Genomic DNA, 22,368 nt, shown 5'->3' on the forward strand with positions numbered 1-22,368 from the left:
TGAGCACCTCTCAGTACCCCTCCCAGGGACTCCAAGAAGGCCGGATACTCTACTGCTATTCGGCCTGTAGGCACAAACAACAGCAAGAGCCCTCTCCCCAATCCGAAGGCGCAGAGGCGCGACCCTCTTGTTCACTGGGGTAAACTCCAACACATGGCGGCTGAGCTGGTGAGCTATAAGCAAGCCCACACCAGCCCGCCGCTGTTCACCATGGGCAACTCCAGAGAAGTGGAGAGTCTAGCCCCTCTCGAGGAGCTGGGTTCCAGAGCCCAAGCTGTGCGTGAAGGTGAGCCCGACTATCTCTAGCCAGTACCTCTCAACCTCCCGCACAAGCTCAGGCTCCCCCCCCCCAGCGAAGTGACATTCCATGTCCCAACAGCTAGCCGCTGTATTCGGGGATCAGGTCGTCGAGGCCCCTGCCTTCGACTGCCACCCAATCCACACTGCACCAGTCCCCTACGGCTACTTCTGTGGGTGGTGAACCCACAGGAGGTCGGGCCCACGTCACCGCTTTGGGCTGAGCCCGGCTGGGCCCCGTGGGCAAAGGCCCGGCCACCAAGCGCTCGCATACGAGCCCCAACCCCGGGCCTGGCTCCAGGGTGGGGCCCCGGCTGCGCCATACCTGGCGACATCACGGTCCTTGATCGATTGTTATCCATAAGGGGTTTTGGTGAACTGCTCTTAGTCTGGCCTGTCACCTAGGACCTGTCTGCCTTGGGAGACCCTAACAGGGGCGTAATGCCCCTGACAACATGGCTCCTAGGATCATTCAAGCACACAAAACCCTCCACCACAATAAGGTGGCAGTTCTAGGAGGAGCCTCTGTATTTATACTAAAGTAAAATAATCAACGACATGATGAAGCAAGGTTCTTGTTACCACTCCCGAAGTTGAGCCTACTTTCTTTTTATTGATTTATAGTTACTTTTAATGTCTGAGAAAAGTCAGTTCCTGTTCTTGCTAATGTTGAAGTTAATAAGAAAAAAAAAAACCCACAACTTGTCATGGTACCCAGAAACCAAAAAAGCGTAAACTCTTCAGTCCTGAAGACGTCAGAAAACAGTTACAGCTTTTACCTCTGACTGTTACAGAGTGCCAACACTGGAGACTCCTTCCATGAATGCTAAATAAATGCATTTCTCCTTCCAGAAAACTTTACATAAGTGATTCCACGTTTTTTAAAGCGTTTACGTGGCAGCTCGGCTGTACAAACCCCTGTGAGCGAGCCGTTACTGTATAAACGATGACGTTCCAGAACGAGAGTTTTAATATAAACACAGCTGCTGTTATCTCATCTCATCTCATTATCTGTAGCCGCTTTATCCTGTTCTACAGGGTCGCAGGCAAGCTGGAGCCTATCCCAGCTGACTACGGGCGAAAGGCGGGGTACACCCTGGACAAGTCGCCAGGTCATCACAAGGCTGACACATAGACACAGACAACCATTCACACTCACATTCACACCTACGGTCAATTTAGAGTCACCAGTTAACCTAACCTGCATGTCTTTGGACTGTGGGGGAAACCGGAGCACCCGGAGGAAACCCATGCGGACACGGGGAGAACATGCAAACTCCGCACAGAAAGGCCCTCGCCGGCCACGGGGCTCGAACCCGGACCTTCTTGCTGTGAGGCGACAGCACTAACCACTACACCACCATGCCGCCCAGCTGCTGTTATACAGTAGAAAATTAATCAACACCTTCTGACCAATATCAATCAATCAATCAATCAAGTTTATTTGTACAGCGCTTTTAACAATAAACATTGTCGCAAAGCAGCTTTACAGAATTTGAACGACTTAAAACATGAGCTAATTTTATCCCTAATCTATCCCCAATGAGCAAGCCTGTGGCGACGGTGGCAAGGAAAAACTCCCTCAGACGACATGAGGAAGAAACCTCGAGAGGAACCAGACTCAAAAGGGAACCCATCCTCATTTGGGCAACAACAGACAGCCTGACTATAATATTAACAGTTTTAACAGGTATAACCCTCAACTGTCCTCATGGGGCCGTCCTTCACAGGAGTGGGGCGATAAAACTCCGACCAGACACAGGGCACCAGGATGGATCAAGCAGGTCCGAGGGGCAGAAGAGGCCAGCATCTCAATCCCAGGATCAACATGTAACTCAGAGGGACAGATTGGGGGGGGGGGGGAAGAGAGAGAGAGAAAGAAAACATGTTGTTAGGTATGCCCTAAAAATGACAAGTATTAAATCTGTGTGGTAGGCTCGCAGAGACAAGAGTCTTTACATCAGGCATGACACACAATGGCATGTTAATATGGTAAAAGAATATATCATGACCTGCTCTGGCTGGATGCTAGATTGGGTGATGGGAGCACACTCCTCAGCAATGATGAGATGCAGATGGGACCCTTAGGCCTGGCCAAGACAATTCAGTTACATTTCACCGGGTCTGGGACATGCGACAGAATGTCTGACGGCCGATTCCCTGTAGGCTACGATAGCCAGTCGAGGTCCCCACCGTCTCCACCAAAAGATTTCCTGTTGACTCCATGTAACTCAGAGGGACAGATTTGGAGTGTGTGTGGGGGGGGGGAGAGAAAGAAAACACAGGTGGTTAGGTATGCCCAATGTCACCTGAATAAGTAGGAACAGTATACATATTGCACCAAGTACAAGCAGGGACTCCGGCAACTAACTATGACAGCATAACTAAAAGGAGAGAGCCAGAAGGTAACACAGGCATGAGGGAGCCCCGGGACATAAAGCAGCCAGCCACTGCACCGTCAACAAACTCGAGTGAGCAAGCGAGTGGGGACTGACAGCATCCATACATCCCAGTTTACCAAAACACTCTATGTCTGAGGACCCTCCAGACCTACTCCTTTACCTCATAAACACCATTAACAAAAGGCTTGACTAAACAGATATGTTTTCAGCCTAGACTTAAATGCTGAGACTGTGTCTGATTCCCGAACATTACTTGGAAGGCTGTTCCATAACAGTGGGGCTTTGTAAGAAAAGGCTCTGCCCCCTGATGTAGCCTTCACTATACGAGGTACCAGCAGATAGCCTGCACCATTTGATCTAAGTAGGCGTGGCGGGTCATAGAGGAGCAGAAGTTCACTCAGGTACTGTGGTGCGAGACCATTTAGTGCTTTAAAGGTCAATAGTAGTATTTTATAATCAATACGAAATTTGATTGGGAGCCAATGCAGTGTGGATAAGACAGGCGTGATGTGGTCATATTTTCTAGTTCTAGTAAGGACTCTTGCTGCGGCATTTTGAACTAACTGGAGCTTGTTTATGCACTTATTGGAACATCCAGACAGTAAGGCATTACAATAATCCAACCTGGAGGTAACGAAAGCATGGACTAGTTTTTCTGCATCATGCAATGACATTAAATTTCTTATCTTTGCAATATTTCTGAGATGAAAGAAAGCTATCCAGGTGATGTTATCAATGTGAGTTTCGAATGAAAGACTGGGGTCAATAATCACTCCGAGGTCTTTTACTGCTGCACGTGAAGAAACAGAAAGGCCATCCAGAGTTACTGTGTAATCAGAAAACTTACTTCTAGCTGTATGTGGTCCTAGCACAAGTACTTCAGTCTTGTCAGAGTTAAGCAGAAGGAAATTTATAAGCATCCAGTGTCTAATGTCCTTAACACATTCCTCAATTTTATTAAGCTGGTGTGTCTCATCAGGTTTTGCAGAGACATACAACTGTGTGTCATCAGCATAACAGTGGAAACTAATACAATGTTTACGAATAATATCGCCCAGAGGTAACATATATAGAGAAAAAAGCAGTGGACCCAAGACAGAACCTTGTGGAACACCAAACTTTACCTCGGTACGTCTAGAAATATCACCATTTATATCAACATACTGATAACGATCAGTTAGATAAGACCTGAGCCAGGAGAGGGCCATTCCCTTAACTCCCACAACATTTTCTAGTCTATCCAGAAGAATGGAATGATCAATGGTATCAAATGCTGCACTAAGGTCAAGCAACACAAGTAGCGAGACACAGCCCTGATCAGACGCCAACAGTAGGTCGTTTACTACTTTAACCAGTGCTGTCTCTGTGCTATGATGAGGTCTAAATCCTGACTGATACATTTCATGGATGTTATTCCTATGTAAATATGAGCATAACTGCTGTGCCACAGCTTTTTCAAGGATCTTGGAGATAAAGGGGAGGTTTGATATTGGCCGATAATTGGACAGCTGACAGGGATCAAGGTCAGGTTTTTTAATCAGGGGTTTGATAACTGCTAGTTTAAAGGATTTGGGTACATAGCCAATCATAAGAGAAGAATTTATTATTTTTAGAAGCGGTTCAATTACTCCAGGCATTATCTGTTTGAATAGATGTGTCGGTAAGGGATCTAGTACGCAAGTTGAGGCTTTTGATGTAGAGATTAATGAAAGTAATTCAGTTTCTTTTAGGGGAGTAAAACATTCTAACTGATGATCTGATACAGTTATATTGTTAACTACAAGGTCACTTTCATTGTCTAACCTTAAATTAGTAGTTTGAATTTTTTGTCGGATATTCTCAATTTTGTCATTAAAAAAATTCATGAAGTCGTTGCTACTACATACTGCAGGTGTGCATGTGTTGATAGTGGACTTATTCCTGGTTAATTTTGCTACAGTATTAAATAGGAATCTAGGATTATTTTTGTTATCTTCTATTAGGGAGGAGAGATATGTTGATCTCGCAGCACTAAGAGCTTTTCTATACTTCAGGAAGCTCTCCTTCCACGCCAATTTGAACACTACCAATTTTGTTTGACGCCATTTACGTTCCAATTTTCGAGTGGTCTGTTTTAATGTGCGAGTGTCATCATTATACCAGGGTGCTAATTTTTTGTCTCTGACCATTTTCCTTTTTAGAGGAGCTACATTATCTAAAGTATGGCGGAATGTTGACTCTAAGCATTCAGTTGCCTGATCGAGTTCTGCAGGGGCTGACAGTGACCCAATCAAAGTTGACAGCTCTGGGAGATCATTTATAAAGCTCTGTGCAGTAGTTGACGTGAAAGTACGTTTAATACAGTAGCGTGGTGAGGTGCATATATTATTACTCAGACATATTTTGAATGAGATGAGACAATGATCTGAGATAACTTCAGACTGTGGAAGTATGACTATATTGTCTACGTTTAATCTGAATGTTAGTATTAGATCAAGGGTGTGACCACCATTATGGGTCGGTCCTATGACATTCTGCTTAATCCCGACTGAATCTAAGATGGACACAAACGCTGTTTTTAAAGGGCCTTCTGGGTTATCAAAGTGAATATTAAAATCTCCGACAACTAAAGCTTTGTCTAAGGAAATAACCAAATCTGAGATAAAATCTGCAAATTCAGAAAGAAACTCAGAATATGGCCCCGGGGGCCTGTAAATAATAAGCAATGGAATTAACTGGGTAGACTTATTTTTCGAGGCTACATACATTATATGAGTATGAAGAACTTCAAATGTATTAAATTTATAACCAGGTTTGTGTGTTACACCTAGATAATCGTTATAAATAACCGCGACGCCTCCTCCTCTGCCAGTTAGACGAGGCTGGTGTATATAACTGTATCCAGGAGGACTCGCTTCATTTAATGCTATATATTCATTTGGCTTAATCCATGTTTCTGTTAAACACAGTACATTAAACTCCTGATCAGTAATGAGTTCATTAACCATTAGCGCTTTAGATGTAAGAGATCTAATATTTAATAGCCCCACCTTTAGATCAAAGGTGCTGGCAGCAGCAGTACAGTCAGTCTGATCTAATTTTATATTGATTAGGTTACTGGAACAAACTCTCTGAAAATTTCTACCTTTTTGTTGAGCTCGGGGAACAGACACAGTCTCGATGTAGTGGGCCCTGAGTGACGACTCTGTGCAGCTAGCAGACAGTCGGTTTAGCCTGTTCGTCTGCTCCCTGGCCTTGGCTCTGGATTGTCAGAAATTAACTAGGCCTGTTCTGAGACTATGACCTATGCTGCAGGAAATGAGAGCAGCACCTTCCCGAGTGGGATGGATACCGTCCCGCCCTAACAGGCCAGCAGTGCCCTCAAAATTAGCCCAATTATCTATAAAGCCCACACTGTTTTCAGAGCACCACCTGGACAGCCAGCAGTTCAGCGACCATAACCTGCTGTAAGCTACATCGCCACGCCGCATTGGGATGGGGCCAGAGCATACTACAGCATCGGACATCGCCTTCGCTAATTTAAACACCTCTACAAAGTTACTCTTAGTAACCTCAGACTGACGAAGGCGTATATCATTAGCTCCTGCATGGATAACTATCTTTGAGAACCTGTGCTTGCCTAGGACCCTAAGATTACCTGCTATGTCCGGCGCCCTGGCTCCCGGTATACACCTGACTAAAGCTGCTGGTGCCCCTAAAGGCTGAGCTAATTTCACGTGCCGTATGATAGAGTCCCCTATAACCAGAGCTCTTTCAGGTTTCTCAGTGGGTGCATCACTAAGGAGAGCAAACCTGTTCGACACGTGACGCGGAGAGGAGTGGTGCTCCCATGGGCGAGCCTCAGCGGTAGCTTTGGCTCTACGCTTATGCCGCCGAGCCGTCACCCATTCGCCCCGCTGTAAGGGCTCTAATGCCGGAGTTGGGGGATTGCTAACTCCACCTAGGGCGTCCAGACTTTCCCTAACAGAAACTACACTGTTCTCACGCTCACTAACCTGCTCTAAAGCCTGGACACGCGCTTCTAGCACTGAAATCTTCTCCGTCAGGGAGCTAACTAATCTGCACTTATCACAAGTAAAGCTAATAGAGCTATCGCTAGTGACGGAGGAAGAATGACTAAACATCCTGCACTCAGCACACTGAACAGGCTGAAGGTGTGCCATGATGAAAAGATTCACGTACCTTAAATGAAGATCTGTTGATATTAAAGCAGATCAGATGGCCTCCGCTTGTGGACTTTACACAGGAGGAGAGAAAAAGAAAGCTTCCGGTCTCGGCGTTCTTCCGAAAAAAGAAAGAGAAAAAACCGGGAAAAAAAACCGGAAAAAGGAAAGCGAAAGTGAAAAGTACAAAAATGAAAGCGACAGTATAATAAAAATGAAGACGATACTGGAAATTTATTTATAGAAAAAAAAGTTAAAAAAGGATTAGTAATTAACGCCGGCACTCGCGGGAAAAAGGACTCGGCGCGAACAACTCAGGAAACAGGAAGTGCGTGATAATCCAATAGGATTAGAGAATTCAGTAGCGCTGTGAATGTACTGTATATAAATAACTAAAAACATAAAATAAGACAAAATATAATATTGAAGAACTATGAATGGTTTTTATCCCCTGCTGGCTGAAAGGCCCAAAGGGGAATTATGTCGTGGCGATCTCTGTCCGTCCCAGGAAGGGTGCTCACCTTCTGAAATCAACTCCTCTCACAATTTTTGAAGGAATTTCACGAAACTTGGCAGAATTCTTTGTTTATATGTCGGTAATACGCAGATTGTAATTTCATTAAATTTGATCACATTTTACCAGAGTTACAGCCCTTGATTAACAAAATTATGCTTTTACAATTTCATGAGCATGTGTTTTCCTTCTGAAATCAACTCCTCTCACAATTTTTGGAGGAATTTCACCAAACTTGGTAAAAGGCATTGTTATATGTCGGTAATATGCATATTGTAATTTTGTTCAATTCGGACGCATTTTACTAGAGTTACAGCCCTTAATTAACAACCTTGTACTTTGACAATTTCATGAAGGTGTGCTCGCCTTCTGACATCAACTCCTCTCACAATTTTTGGATGAATTTCTTGAAGCTTGGCAAAAGGCCTTGTTATATGACGGTAATACGCATATTGCGTTGTAATTTCGTTTGTGAAAAATTTCCCAGAGTTTTGACCCTTGATTAAATAACTTGTACTTTGACAGTTTCATGAGGGTGTACGTTCTTCTGAAATCAACTCTTCTCACAATTTGTGGAGGAATTTCACCAATCTTGGTAAAAGGCTTTGTTATATGACAATTATACGCATATTGAAATTTCATTTAATTTGGGCAAATTTTACTAGAGTTATGCCCTTGATTATTAACAAACTGGCAATTTCATCAAGATGTGCTTGCTTTCTGAAGTCAATTTCCCTCACAATTTTTTATCCCCGGCTGGCCGAAAGGCCCGAATGGGGATTATGTCGTGGCGATGTCCATCCAGCCGTCTGTTTCAGGAAGGCTACTCACCTTTTGAAATTTTTGGAGGAACTTCACGAAACTTGGCCGGACTCTTTGTTATATGTCGGTAGTATGCATATTGCAATTTCGTTTAATTCAGTCGCATTTTACCAGAGTTCTGGCCGAATTGCCAGCGGGAGATATTGTGCTCTCGGAGCACTCTTGTAGGTTTAAGGGGTCAATTACTTTTGCACATGAGTGATACAGGTTTTGATTAACTCTTTACTTTCAATATATGGAGTGATTTTATTGAAAGTAAAAGCTGCATTTTGTGCTTACTTGCATTTGTCTTTATCTTATATTAGACTTAGCTGGATGACCTAAAACATTTAAATGTGACAAATAAGCAAAAATGGAAGAAATCAGCAAGGGGCAAATACTTTTTCACAGCACTGTAAATTTAGTCAGTCTCGTTACATGCCTGATATTGTTATTGTATGAAACTGACGTGTGTGTGTGTGTGTGTGTGCGCGCGCTGTTTGTCTTTCTCAGACTCAGTTCGATATCGCAGTGGCGAGTGAGATCATGGCAATTCTGGCTCTGACTGACGGTCTGGCTGATATGAAGACCCGTCTGGGCCAAATGGTGGTGGGCAGCAGCAGGAGCGGGCAGCCAGTAACGGCTGATGATCTCGTATGTGTTATTGTGTGTGTTTTGATTTCTCTCACTCATGCCCAGTACTTTGACGAGTTTTCATCCTTGCATTTCCTGCTGTAGGGTGTAACTGGAGCTCTGGCTGTGCTGATGAAAGATGCCATCAAACCCACCCTGATGCAGACCCTCGAGGTTTGACTTTCCTTTGCCTCTGTCTTTACTTACACACACACAGTCGTGCACGCACACACGGAAACCATGTATGACCTTTAAAAGTGCCGTTTTGAAAGAAACTACAAAACCTGATAGTCTCGTTGGCGCTGAAGTTATATGAGCAATGGGAATACAGAACACACACACACATCTGGCTTTTGTCTTCCAGCTGTGCAACTGTCTCACCGTCCATATCAAATAGGAGATCTGGAAATAAACTTTCGAAAAGAATTTGGCTGTTAAGGCCTTGAGCTGTTCTATTAGACGTTGCATTCTTCAGTTAAATTAAATATTAATTCAGCTCAAAGTTTACGCTTGATTTTATTCGATTTGACATTTCACAGGCTACAGATAAGGACAAATCTCCAATACAAATGTAGATGCTCACTGTATAAACAGGGTCTCCGCGGATCCTTAAAAAGTCTTAAAAAGTCTTATTTTTAATGTGTTTTTTAAGGTCTTAAAAAGCATTATATTTCGCTATTTTTTGAGCTATGGTATTAAATTTCACATGGGAGGTATTAAATTTCATCCGGGTAGCCTACGGTAAATGAAAAAAAAAAACCCATGTATCTGGATTTTTTTTTCCGCGCTAACGTTATTTATTCAACCAGCGTCGTTTGTTATCAAGATGCTGAACAAGTAGCACAAGAGCCGTTGTGTGTCTAGCACTAGTTCTAATAGCGCAGGAACCACGCCACAGGGGGCAGTGTGTTCTTTTATCCATGTAGTAGAACCATTGAGAGTAGAGCAGACGAGGAAGAAGTGGTTGAACTTGAACATGAGCGGAGATGGGGAAGCGTAAGTTTAGTAACAAGTGGCTTGAGGAGCCAAAATACAAAAGTTGACTAACAACAGCAACTTCAGAATATGAAGCGAGATGTAAGGTATGTCGGAAAGACATCAAGTTAACAACAATGGGCTGTAAAGCCCTTGACGCTCACTCGAAAGGGGAAAAGCATATGCGCTATGCTGCTAGTCGGGCAACAACAGTCCCCATGCCAATGTTCGCCTCTACGGTCACAAAAAGTGCAACGCCAGCTTTAGCGTCTCCGGGTCCCAGCACAAGTGCTTTCGCCCCAACCGCTATGCTGAAGGCAGAAATACTGTGGGTTCTGCAGACGATTACCCGACACCACTCATACACTTCAAATGAAGGTGTGGGCGCAGTCTTCCAGGCAATGTTCCCCGATTCCAAGTATGCCAAATCGTTTACTTGTGCGAAAGACAAGACATCGTATCTAGCGCGATTTGGTCTGGCTCCATTTATCAAACGTGAACTTCTGGCTACTGTCAATCAAGGCAGCTTCGTTGTCATGTTTGATGAGTCTATGAATCGAACCACCAAGCGCAAGCAGCTCGACATTCACGTGAGGTATTGGGTGACGGATGAGACTGGTTCTCGAGTGCAGTCCCGGTATCTCGGATCACAGTATATGGGCCACCTAACAAATTAAGATAAGGATAAACCTAACAAATTAAGATAAGGATAAACGTTTTGTTTTCAGTGTTTCATGTAAATGGGAAATTAATACTGTAATTGGTAAGCAACTTTTGCAACTGTTTGACTTGGTTATGAGGACCTCTAGTGTGCTTTTTTTTTTTTTTACTGTACGTATTTGTTCCGCGGTAGTGGTCTTATTTTTTTATACTCGGTGGTCTTAAAATGGTCTTAAAAAGTATTATTTTTGCTGGTCAGAAATGTGCAGAGACCCTGATAAATTATGATGTCAGGACATCGTAGAAAGGCTTTAGAATCGTTTAGCAAATGAACCAGGTGCATTTAATATTTGTATGATATTTAATCAACATGATGTAAAATTAATCAATAACATTATTGATCGGCATGAAGAAGCGGCGTTACTGTTCCCACCCTGGAGTTGATTAGTTTCCTGTAACAGCATGTCCCAGTATGATTTATTCACCTGTTTATTTACATTGTTGGAAAATTTGTGTGTGTGTATATATATAATAATTTAATTTAAGTAATTATAATATAATTTTATGAATATAATTAATTATAAATGCATGTACATCAATGCATAAATACGTATAAATTATATAAATATATAATATTTATATTGGTTTATAACATTATTGATTATTAATAATTATTAATATTGATATTAAATATTAATATAAATATATAGCAATATAATATATGATTATATTAATATTAATTGTAATTATACATAGAGCATGATTCTGATATATAACTATATTAATATAATTATGTATGCATTGATGTACATTCATTTTAATTAATTATATTAATATATTTAATTATAATTATGTAATGTTTGTATGTATTATTAATATGCAACATTAATATTAATTATTGATAGAATAATGCTTATTATTAATGTGTAAAATTGATACAATTAAGTTTATTATATATTGTAGTTGATTTTTTTATATATTATATTATAATGAATTATATATAATTATGCATTATAATTACTTATCATTAATTCTAATATAAAGCACTGATACTGGAGACTCCTTCCATAAATGTTAAATAAACTTAATGACCTTGTTACTGTAGAAACGATAACGTATTACAACAAGCACATTATGGACATGAACCTGAGATTTGCAGCTGCACTACTATCAGAGCTGCTGTTCTAGAAAACTAATCAACACTTTCTGACCAATCAGAATCCAGAACTCGGGGGCGCTGTGGATTAAGTGAAATGTTTGTGTGTCGTGTGTTTCTGGAAAGGAAAGCCTTCAGTCCTCTTGTGTGAAATTTTTCCTGCCTGGAATCATATCAGGATGAACCAGGCAGCAGAGGATCATGGGAATATTTAGTTTGCTTGGTGCGTCGGGGATCGGAGTGTGCGTTATGGAAGAAGTGATGGCACCCGTGTTTTCTCAGATGGATCTGTGTGTGTGTGTGTGTGTGGGAGGCAGAGCTGAAAGATAAGTGTGAGGATGTGTGTACGCTGTGGCTTTTTTTTTTAAACCAGTGAACAGCGATAGCATCTGCTCGTCTCTGTCTTCCTGTTTTCTCTGACTGTGCATTCTCGTCTTTTCTCCTCACAGAGCAGAGGTGGCCTAACGTTATTTCCTGTTTAACAAGCTGGTGTTTTGTGTGTGGTTTTTTTTCTTTACTTCCTGTACTCACTTTTCCAGAAGGTCATTTTAATACAAATGGAAATTTTGTCACTGTCGTCGTTTTTTTTTTTCCACTGAGAATCTCATCTTTTTTGTGTGTTTGTTTATTTGACCAAAAAGGAAAAAGAAATCCAACTTAAATCCACTTTTAATCAGAATTAACTTTTAAACAAAATTATGGCACGGTTTTCTCAGAGAAGCACGGCCCCATGTGACCCTACTTTTTTTTTTCCCCCTGCAAAACAGTACATGAGAAAAGAGTATCCTGATGCTGACCCCTGGATGAGACACTATTTAAGAAGCATAAATGCTGCCAAAAATAAAATAAATAAACACGTTTATATGACAACGTTAAGAATTATGACAAATAATGCTATAACTGGCAACCTCATTTATTTGGTGAGACAACAGACATTACACAACAGAAAAATAAGCTTTATTTAAAAAAGTGTGCAGTAAATTTACATTCAAAATACACACACACTTTGACCATCTTAACAAAATCTAGATTTGTCTGTATGTATACAGGCTCCGCCCCTTATCAAATCTGGATTCTAAATATGCAAATTGTAAAACGCCTCTAAACCTTCACACTCGACTCCTCATATAAAGAATATTTAATTTTTTATTAAAAAACTTCTCTGAATATTTAATTTGGAAATGCCCCTAAAACGCCACAGCAACTGCCACAATAAACATTTTGTATATGGCTATACTAATTATACAAATAAGCATCCTGTTTTCCTTATCAGGAAATCTGGATTTTAGAATATTCGAGAATTTTGAGCTCCACCCCCACCCATAACCAAGAAATCGGGTCGAATATTTATGAATATGCAAATGTGAAACATCCCTCTTATGCATGTTATATGCAAATCGGAAACACTGCACAACTCATCAAATGTCTTTCTATGTGAATTGAAAATACCCTTAAATATTGTGATCTAGAAGATTCTGTCGATGAGCCACACCCACACAGCGAGACCATCTTTTTGTTGGTTCGTTTGTTTTTTGGTTTAAATATGCAAATGGGAAACTTCGTTAAATCTATAGACGAATCCGGCGACTGATTTGTGTGTTCCGCCATTACTGCAGTATCGAGTCGTAGTGACTGTGTGCATGATGGCAGTGTGGGTATTGGATTGACTGTTAAGCAGTGGCCCCAGTTACTGATGAAGGAACCTTACACGGATGGTGATCTTAACGTTATTCAAATTTTACATATTATCTAAAACACTGGTTACAACATCGGCCAGAAATGAAGAAAACAACCCACCACTTGACCATCTGCCATATTTCAAGTGCGGTTGTACTAACTGGAGTAAGGTCACTGTACAAGCTAACTAGCATAATCATTCACGAGTTACACTGCACCAGTACAGACCAGTTACATTAGTCAGAAAAATACGCATTTACATGTTGTTTATTTATTTTTTTTTATATTCAAGATACTTTCAGTGCTTCACCAGATTCGTCCATCTGCCCCACCTGTAATCAACAAATCTGAATGTTACCCATAATGCCCTCAAGATTACCCGCCCTCCACTATTATCAAGAAAATCAGACTTCTTTGGATATAGAAATTGGAGATGTGCCCAATACTACATGCTCCGCCCTTTGTCAGAAAGAAAATTAATATGCAAATTGAGAAGTCTTGCATGTCCCGCCCCTTGTCAAATCTGTTTTATGAATATGTAAATTCTAATCCTACATGCACCGCCCCTTATGAAACTGGATATTTTTTTAAACATAAATATATAAATTGGAAAAGCCCCTGTCTTAGTACATGCCCCTCCCTTTCTCAAAACTGGTTTTTATGAATTTGTGAATTGAAAAAGCCCTAATCCTACATGCCCCGCCCCTTGTCAAAACTGTTTTTTATAAATATATAAAAAATATTAATATATTAAAGGAACAGTCCACCGTACTTCCATAATGAAATATGGTCTTATCTGAATTGAGACGAGCTGCTCCGTACCTCCCCGAGCTTTGCACGACCTCCGTCAGTCAGACGCGCTGTCACTCCTGTTAGCAATGTAGCTAGGCTCAGTATGGCCAACGGTATTTTTTCATTTGTCATTATAGTGCGGACTTTCCATAGCATAGAAAATCGCTACATTTCAATTTGTGTAACTGAACTTGTTTCATGTCACTGGTCACATAAACCTATGTAAACAGGAAAAACGCGGAAGAGTTTGGTCGCATCTAACTACAGCCCCAAAAAATACCATTGGCCATGCTGAGCCTAGCTACATTGCTAACAGGAGTGACAGCGCGTCTGACTGCCTGGGAGGTCGCGCAAAGCTTGGAGAGGTACGGAGCAGCTCGTCTCAATTCAGATAAGACCATATTTCATTATGGAAGTACGGTGGACTGTTCCTTTAAGAAAAAAATCCCTTGTCTTGCATGCCCCACCCCTTCTTCGAAACTGTTTTCTTATGAATATGTAAATTAAAAAAGCCCTAATCCTACATGCCCCACCCCTTGTCAAAACTGGTTTTTAAAATAAATATATATATAAAAATATAAACATATAAAAAAGCCCTTGTCTTGCATGCCCTGCCCCTTATTGAAACTTTTTTTTTTTTGATGAACATGTAAATTGAAAAAGCCATAAACCAAATGCCCCGCCCCTTGTCATAACTGGGTTTTTAAATAAATAAATAAATAAATATATATAAATTGGAAAAGCCCGTCTTGCATGCCCCGCCCCTTGTCAAAACTGTTTTTATGAATATGTAAATTCAAACAGTCCTAATCATACCTGCCCCACCCCTTTATAATAAATATATAAATGGGAAAAGCCCCAGTCTGCAAGCGCCACCCTTTGGCTAAAATTTTATCGTTTTAAAAAATGAATATGTAAATTGGAACCTGCTAGCAATCCTACATGCCCCGCCCCTTGTATAACTGGATTTTATTTATTTACCAATGTCTGAATTGAAACCTACTGCCAGCTCTATACTGTATGCCCTGCCCCCTTTCCTCTGCTAATAATACCATGTGATCAATAATTTAGACAGCCTTCATTTGCATATTTAAACCTGATTCGCTTGGATTATTTATGATGTCATAACACTTGCTTGTTACTTGTCCAGTAGTTATTTTCCAGTAGAATTTTTGCCTCCTGTTTTTTTTTTTAAACAAAAGAAAACACCACGACCAAACTGTGCACTTAATTTTTTTTTTTTTTTTACTAGGGGGGCAAAAAGGTTGATTAAATTTAAGATGTCGTTTGTTTGCGTCTCCGTCCTGGAATGAGGAGAACTCTTCACCCCAGTCGTCCGACCGAGTTTCTGTCCTCTTCCTTAATTCATGTGACTTCACCGCCCGTCTGCTTCCTTTTCCATCCTCCTGTCCTCTCTTTGTCCTTCCTGTCCTCTCTTCATGCGCCGTGCTCTCTGTGGCCTGCTGCTTTGTGGAAGTGACCTCTGAACCACAGGGCTCTTGGTTCAAATCCCAGATGTTCAGACTGCGACCGGCTGATAGGATGGAATCAAGTTTTCCATGTTTTGGATGATTTGAGGAACACGGATGCTTATTCCAAAGAATTAAAGTGGAAAAGAATCCACTTTGAATGGCCTGCATATTAATCGTTATAAATCACACGTGATCTTTGACGGCATCCAGGAGTTTTATCGGTTAACGGTTTCCTACATGACCACAGTGCCGTTCTACTTGCTGATAGTGGTGCGGTGCGATTTAGCCTTCGGGTCATCTCAAATGATGCAGCGGCGCTTTAGTCCTTTAGGCTGTCCAGCTCTCTCATCTATACACTCTGCTCAAACATGCTAATCCTGCCATCACGCTCGTCGTCTTCTACAACGCTAGCTAATCCGGGTCTCTCGGCGTAATCACGAAACGCGTCCCAAATATTGAAATGTAAACATATTTAATGTGTTTCAGGGTGGGGTTTTGCCTTCATGGTTAATGAGGTCCATGATGAGTTTTGCGTTTTTGTTTACGCTTATGTGTTTTTCAGGGCACGCCAGTGTTTGTGCACGCCGGACCGTTCGCCAACATCGCCCACGGAAACTCGTCAGTGCTGGCCGACCAGCTGGCTCTCAAACTGGTCGGAGAAGACGGCTATGTGGGTGAGGGAAAGTTCACAACACTCACGTGAACTCGGACACAGATTACGCAAGTGAATTAAAGAGAAAGTTAGGAAGTTGGCTAATTATAATAATCTCATTAGGAGATTAATATAACACCATCAAGCCTGTTTGTAGCCATCCTCATTTCAGCTTAAATTTGTCTTCATTTATTAGAGCAGGGGTTCTCAACCTTTTCTACTTTACGGCCCACCTATTCATACTGGTAAGAAATCGGGGCCCATTAAAAAAGATCCATAATTATTTTGGCTCATCTATTCTATTAGAATCTAATAATTGATTGTAACGTGTATTAATGGGATGCGACATCACTGCCTGTTACAGATGGGAGCCCAGGAATTAAATAAATACTGTAAAAACCAACTGTTTTTATCCCCCGCTGGCTGAAAGGTCCAAAGGGAGATTGTGTCGTGGCGATGTCTGTCCGTTCATCCGTCCGTCCATCCTGGGAAGGGTACTCTCCTTCTGAAATCAACTCCACTCTCAATTTTTGGAGAAATTTCATGAAACTTGACAAGATTCTTTGTTCTATGTCAGTAATACGCATATTGCAATTTCGTTCAATTCAGTCGCATTTTACCAGAGTTATGGTGTAGTTTCCAGCGGGGGATATTGTGCTCTCGGAGCACTCTTGTTAATTGTTGATATTGTATTTAAAACTGTATAGATGTGCCAGAAGCCAAACCCATGCATGCACGTCATTCTCAGTCAAAAGGGATTAATGATCCAAAAGTGGAGTCTGGTTTATTAACACAAGAACTTATTGCCATGTTTGTGTTCTGCAAACAAGCAAGTTATTAAAACCAAGAAATGGATACACACTACCGTTCAAAAGTTTGGGGTCACTTTGAAATGTCCTTATTTTTGAAAGAAAAGCACTGTTCTTTTCAATGAAGATCACTTTAAACTAATTAGAAATCCACTCTATACATTGCTAATGTGGTAAATGACTATTCTAGCTGCAAATGTCTGGTTTTTGGTGCAATATCTCCATAGGTGTATAGAGGCCCATTTCCAGCAACTCTCACTCCAGTGTTCTAATGGTACAATGTGTTTGCTCATTGCCTCAGAAGGCTAATGGATGATTAGAAAACCCTTGTACAATCATGTTAGCACAGCTGAAAACAGTTTAGCTCTTTAGAGAAGCTATAAAACTGACCTTCCTTTGAGCAGATTGAGGCTACATCCACACGACAACGGCAACGAGATTTTTTTTTTTAAATATCGCGTCCACATGGGCAACGGATCAGTAAAATATCAGGTCCATATGGCAACGCAACGCTTGCTGAAAACGATGCAATACACATGCCACACCTCTACGTGCGCTGTAAGACGTTCCCATCGGAGATACCAGAACAATAGAAGTAGACGCATGCGCATAAGTGCGCATGCGCACAGTGACTATCCCTGTCACTGTCACACGCACACACTTTCTCACTCCCTATCCTATGGATATAGTCCCTTTAAATCACGTGCTCGTTTTTTGAATGGAGACGTGGAAAGAGGAATGAACGGGGGGTAGATGGAAGCCGGTACGCCAACATTCTGATATCCTCCAGAATTCTTTAATGGTCCGGAATAAATTGAATGCTACACGTTGATGGATTACTTTGTTCTTCTACACCCTTTTTGAGGAATGTATTGTCGGACTTAAACCAACATCTGAAGAGGTGAGATCGCTCCTTTTTTTTTTTTCCCTATTTTTGCTGGCGGGATTGACTCTGCCCTAAGGGCTATTCTCTCTCTCTCTCACTTTGCACCATTACACAATAAATATTCACAGTGAAAATATTTTGTAAGCGCGTTTCATGAACCAAGTTATAGGATTTGTTGACAACTCGCATCGAGTTCGTTACACTTCTACCCGGCATGAAGCACTCACAGTCATGTGGTTGTGATGTCATCGTAAACAAATCCGTTCTACTCATCCAGACGACTTCAGAACGGCACCGTTGCCAGATTTTTTCACTCTGGAACCCGTTCTCAAAAGATTTCGTTTTGGGGCACCCAAAACGCCGGTGCCGTGTGGACGCCAGGCCGAAACGATAAACAATTTTATCAGATTCACCTGAATCCGTTGCCGTGTGGACAGGGCCTGAGTTTCTGGAGCATCACATTTGTGGGGTCGATTAAATGCTCAAAACGGCCAGAAAAATGTCTTGACTATATTTTCTATTCATTTTACAACTTATGGTGGTAAATAAAAGTGTGACTTTTCATGGAAAACACAAAATTGTCTGGGTGACCCCGAACTTTTGAACGGTAGTGTAGAAACCACTGAATGGGATTAGATCCTTGCACGCCAGCAAAGAAGGATTTTTCCTACGAGTTGGAAAATTATCCATCCGTTGAGTTCCCCGACGTCTCAAACTACCTGGTGCTGCAGACATTCTACACGGGGACACAGATGAAAACCTGGAAGAGCATGGAGGAGAACGACTTTTTATACGTGGCTGGGTTAAAGATCTGCGGATCAGGACACTACAAGATAGACAGTGGTAGACGGATCTAAATGCAGGAAGAGTGTTTATTAGCAGGCGTATTGTTTACAAAAATGAAAGCGAAACAGAAAGAGTATTTAAACAGCTTTATAAACATGGCTAGAAACAAACGTGATCATGATAATACTTTGCAAAGCCTCTGTGAAAACAGCGTCCGTATCTGCACGTGCTGATTTGCGCTCAAATCAGTATCAGGTGTTTCCCATAATGACTGGGTCCCAAGAGTGTGCACAATGCACTCCGTGAGCGAGCGTGGCTGCTCGAGCTGCACCAGACTGTGTGATAGTCAAATGTCCGCATGCTGTGTGACTGCAACTTTTAGCTCACGTGTATATCGCCACCAAAATGCCTCATTTTCATCGATAACCTATCGCAAGCTGTATCGTGACCCGTAGCTTAATGAGGCGGATGTGACATCGGATGCAACCCAGCAATTGTACCCGACTACGAGTAAAAATGAGCTTCAACTTGGGGGGGATCGCGGTCCACTAGATGGCGCTTCGGCCCACTGGTTGAGAAACACTGTATTAGAAGATAATTCTTGACGGACTGTTTGCTTCATGTATATTCTTGGTTTATTCTTCATCAGATACAAGCGCAGTTTTTTTTTTTTCTTGGGGTCGGGTGTTCGGATGAACTGGGGGGATGGGGTTATACAACCATCCAAAATCCAAAATGGCCGTCCCTATGTCAAGCCAGTGTTCAGCTACTACATGGTGAGGTTTTATTCATGTTTACAGATGACAGGGCTGGGCGATACGACTATAATATTGACATTGTGATGAATTACACTCACCGGCCACTTTAATAGGAACTTGTTCTTGAGTCTAAGGCCCTGTTTACATTATTTCGAATCAGCGGATCATCAGATTAACGTTTTTAAAACGATTCGCGTACACACACAAAATTTCTGTGCCCGCAACAAAACCGTTCCCCGTGCACACAGCAACGCCAATACACGGATACGCTAATCACATGACTAATTAGACGGCACGTCACATGATCCCGGTGCATATCGGGCATGCGCAAGTCACTCGCCACTTGCAAGTGGAAGGATGTCGTTGTAAAAAATGAAGTATGCCAGTCTGTTATCGGCGGTACTGGTACTACAATGACGCCTTTTTTACACCGTGTATGGCCTTCGTGTTTATGCTAGAAGGATCTAAAAGTGTTCGGTACACTCTTCACCTCGCAGAACGGCCGTTTTTTGCGATTACAACAAGACTATTTAGTGCTACGGTAACCAACACACTTCCTGTATTGCTCATTCACTTAATGACTTCCTCAACACACTTCCTGTATTGCTCATTCACTTAATGACTTCCTCAACACACTTCCTGTATTGCTCATTCACATGACCAACGTGGCATGACCAACGCCAGCGAATCAGGAAGGTGGATGTCACAGTGACGTTGTCCAATGACGACGTCAGCTAGAGCTCAGCACTGCGTATCCTCGTTCCTCAATGTTTACACAGCACCGGATCAGATACGTACTGGGTTGAATACGTGGGCCCTGGCGGATTCAAACTGTTCCGCCTGTGGAGTCGTTTTCCGGCGTTTTAATGTGCACGGACAGTGCATCTGCAACGAAAATGATACGGATACGGTCTAATGTAAACACCACCTAAGATTCCTGTTCTTGGCTGCAGGAGTGGAACCCAATGTGGTCTTCTGTTGTTGCCTTTTCTGCTCACCACGGTTGTAGAGAGTGATTATATGAGTTACTATTATCCTTCCACCTACAGAACTGTCGCTCGTTGAACTCGATGTTTTTTGTTTTCCGCACCATTCTGCCTGTGTAAACTCTAGAGACGGTTGTGTGTGAAAACCCCAGGAAATCAGCAGTTTCTGAAACACTCAAACCTGAGTATTTCATCTGGCTCAAACCGACACCCATGCCACGGTGAACGAAAGAAAGTCACACTTCGCTGTGAGATCACAATTTTTCTCATTCTGATGTTTGAACATTGTGAACATTAACTGAAGCTCTTGATTTGTATCTGCATGATTTGATGCATTGTGCTGCTGTCAAGAGAACGGCAGTGTTGTAGTCGAGTCACTAAACCTCGAGTCCGAGTCCAGTCTCGAGTCCACAGTGTTCAAGTCCGAGTCATGAAAGAAAATTCCGAGTCCAAGACTCCAACCGCACCATGTGACGGTGTTTGTTTCAGCGCCATTAACATTAGCTTGTTCCTGAACAGGTGAATGCGCTTCTCTTTATCAGGGAGTGTGAAGTATTCTGTCAGAGATGGTTGGGAGATGTTTGTAAGTACAGAAGGTGTGTTTATTAGTACAGAAACAATCCAGAACGGCAGGCAAAATTGTAAAACGGTGAAACGGGCGATTGGTCGAGAGAGACACAAACAGGTTATCGTAGACTCGGCAGAATCAAAGACGAGAAACAGGAAATCAGGGATCAGGAACCCAAACAAGGAAATAAGGCTCGGTAATATATCAGCAACACAACTCAATACTTCGCAAAGTGGGTGTGTTTTCACAGTTTTTATATCGGTGCGCTGATTGCGTCTTAATCCTGTGCAGGTGCGAGTTGTTTACGGAGCGCGCCCGAGAGTCTATCTGATGCACGTGCCAAGGCTCGCAGGTGTGACACCTTGCACGAAATTAGTACGAAAATTAATGTAGGTATAAATATAAATATCTTGTGCCAAATTATTACCTCCTCCAAGGAGGTTATGTTTTCGGTAGCATTTGTTTGTTTGTTTGTCTGTCTGTTAGCAGCATTACGGAAAAAGTTATGAACAGATTGCTCTGAAATTTTTTTCCAGAGGTGTGACTGGGCACAAGTAACAATCCATTAAATTTTGGCGGTGATCCGGATCACCTCCTGGATCCCCGAATTTTTTAAAGGATTCTTGGCGGAGGTCTGCGCTCTCTGAGTGCTTTTCTAGTTTTGGCATGTTACAAAAAATAAAGAAAAAAATCCGCGTCCTCGTCTCCAATTTACGAGTCTGAATGCAGTTAATGCACGAGTCCGAGTCGAGTCACGATTCCATAAAATTAGGGCATGAGTCGGACTCGAGTACTACAATCCTGGAGAACTTTATAGAACACTTGTACAGGTGGATGTCTGGGTGTTCTTAATAAAGTGGCCAGGAGTGTATGTCACAGTACACTTCTGTGATCTCATCTCATTATCTCTAGCCGCTTTATCCTTCTACAGGGTCGCAGGCAAGCTGGAGCCTATCCCAGCTGACTATGGGCGAAAGGCGGGGTACACCCTGGACAAGTCGCCAGGTCATCACAGGGCTGACACATAGACACAGACAACCATTCACACTCACATTCACACCTACGCTGAATTTAGAGTCACCAGTTAACCTAACCTGCATGTCTTTGGACTGTGGGGGAAACCGGAGCACCCGGAGGAAACCCACGCGGACACGGGGAGAACATGCAAACTCCGCACAGAAAGGCCCTCGCCGGCCACGGGGCTCGAACCCAGGACCTTCTTGCTGTGAGGCGACAGCGCTAACCACTACACCACCGTGCCGCCCCACTTCTGTGATATCACAAATAATAATAATAATATCTTTTTTCAAACTTTTTTTAAAAATCATAATATCAATTCCGGACTCTGATTAGAAACTGATTTGGTTGTAGAACTTGCTTT

General features: G+C 42.1%; 1 protein-coding gene across 3 annotated transcripts in view; it reads left to right on the top strand.

The window, feature by feature from the left end:
* mthfd1l (methylenetetrahydrofolate dehydrogenase (NADP+ dependent) 1 like) overlaps window positions 1-22,368 on the top strand; it is a 166,963-nt gene that overhangs the window by 73,914 nt on the left and 70,681 nt on the right. For all 3 annotated transcript variants that reach the window (XM_060916342.1, XM_060916343.1, XM_060916344.1), the window contains 3 exons: window positions 8,691-8,831; window positions 8,916-8,984; window positions 16,105-16,216. In XM_060916342.1, the coding sequence (XP_060772325.1) occupies window positions 8,691-8,831; window positions 8,916-8,984; window positions 16,105-16,216 (322 nt within the window). The remainder of the gene's footprint in view (window positions 1-8,690; window positions 8,832-8,915; window positions 8,985-16,104; window positions 16,217-22,368) is intronic.

The sequence above is a fragment of the Neoarius graeffei genome, chromosome 3, assembly GCF_027579695.1.
Source record: "Neoarius graeffei isolate fNeoGra1 chromosome 3, fNeoGra1.pri, whole genome shotgun sequence".
Taxonomy (NCBI): domain Eukaryota; kingdom Metazoa; phylum Chordata; class Actinopteri; order Siluriformes; family Ariidae; genus Neoarius; species Neoarius graeffei.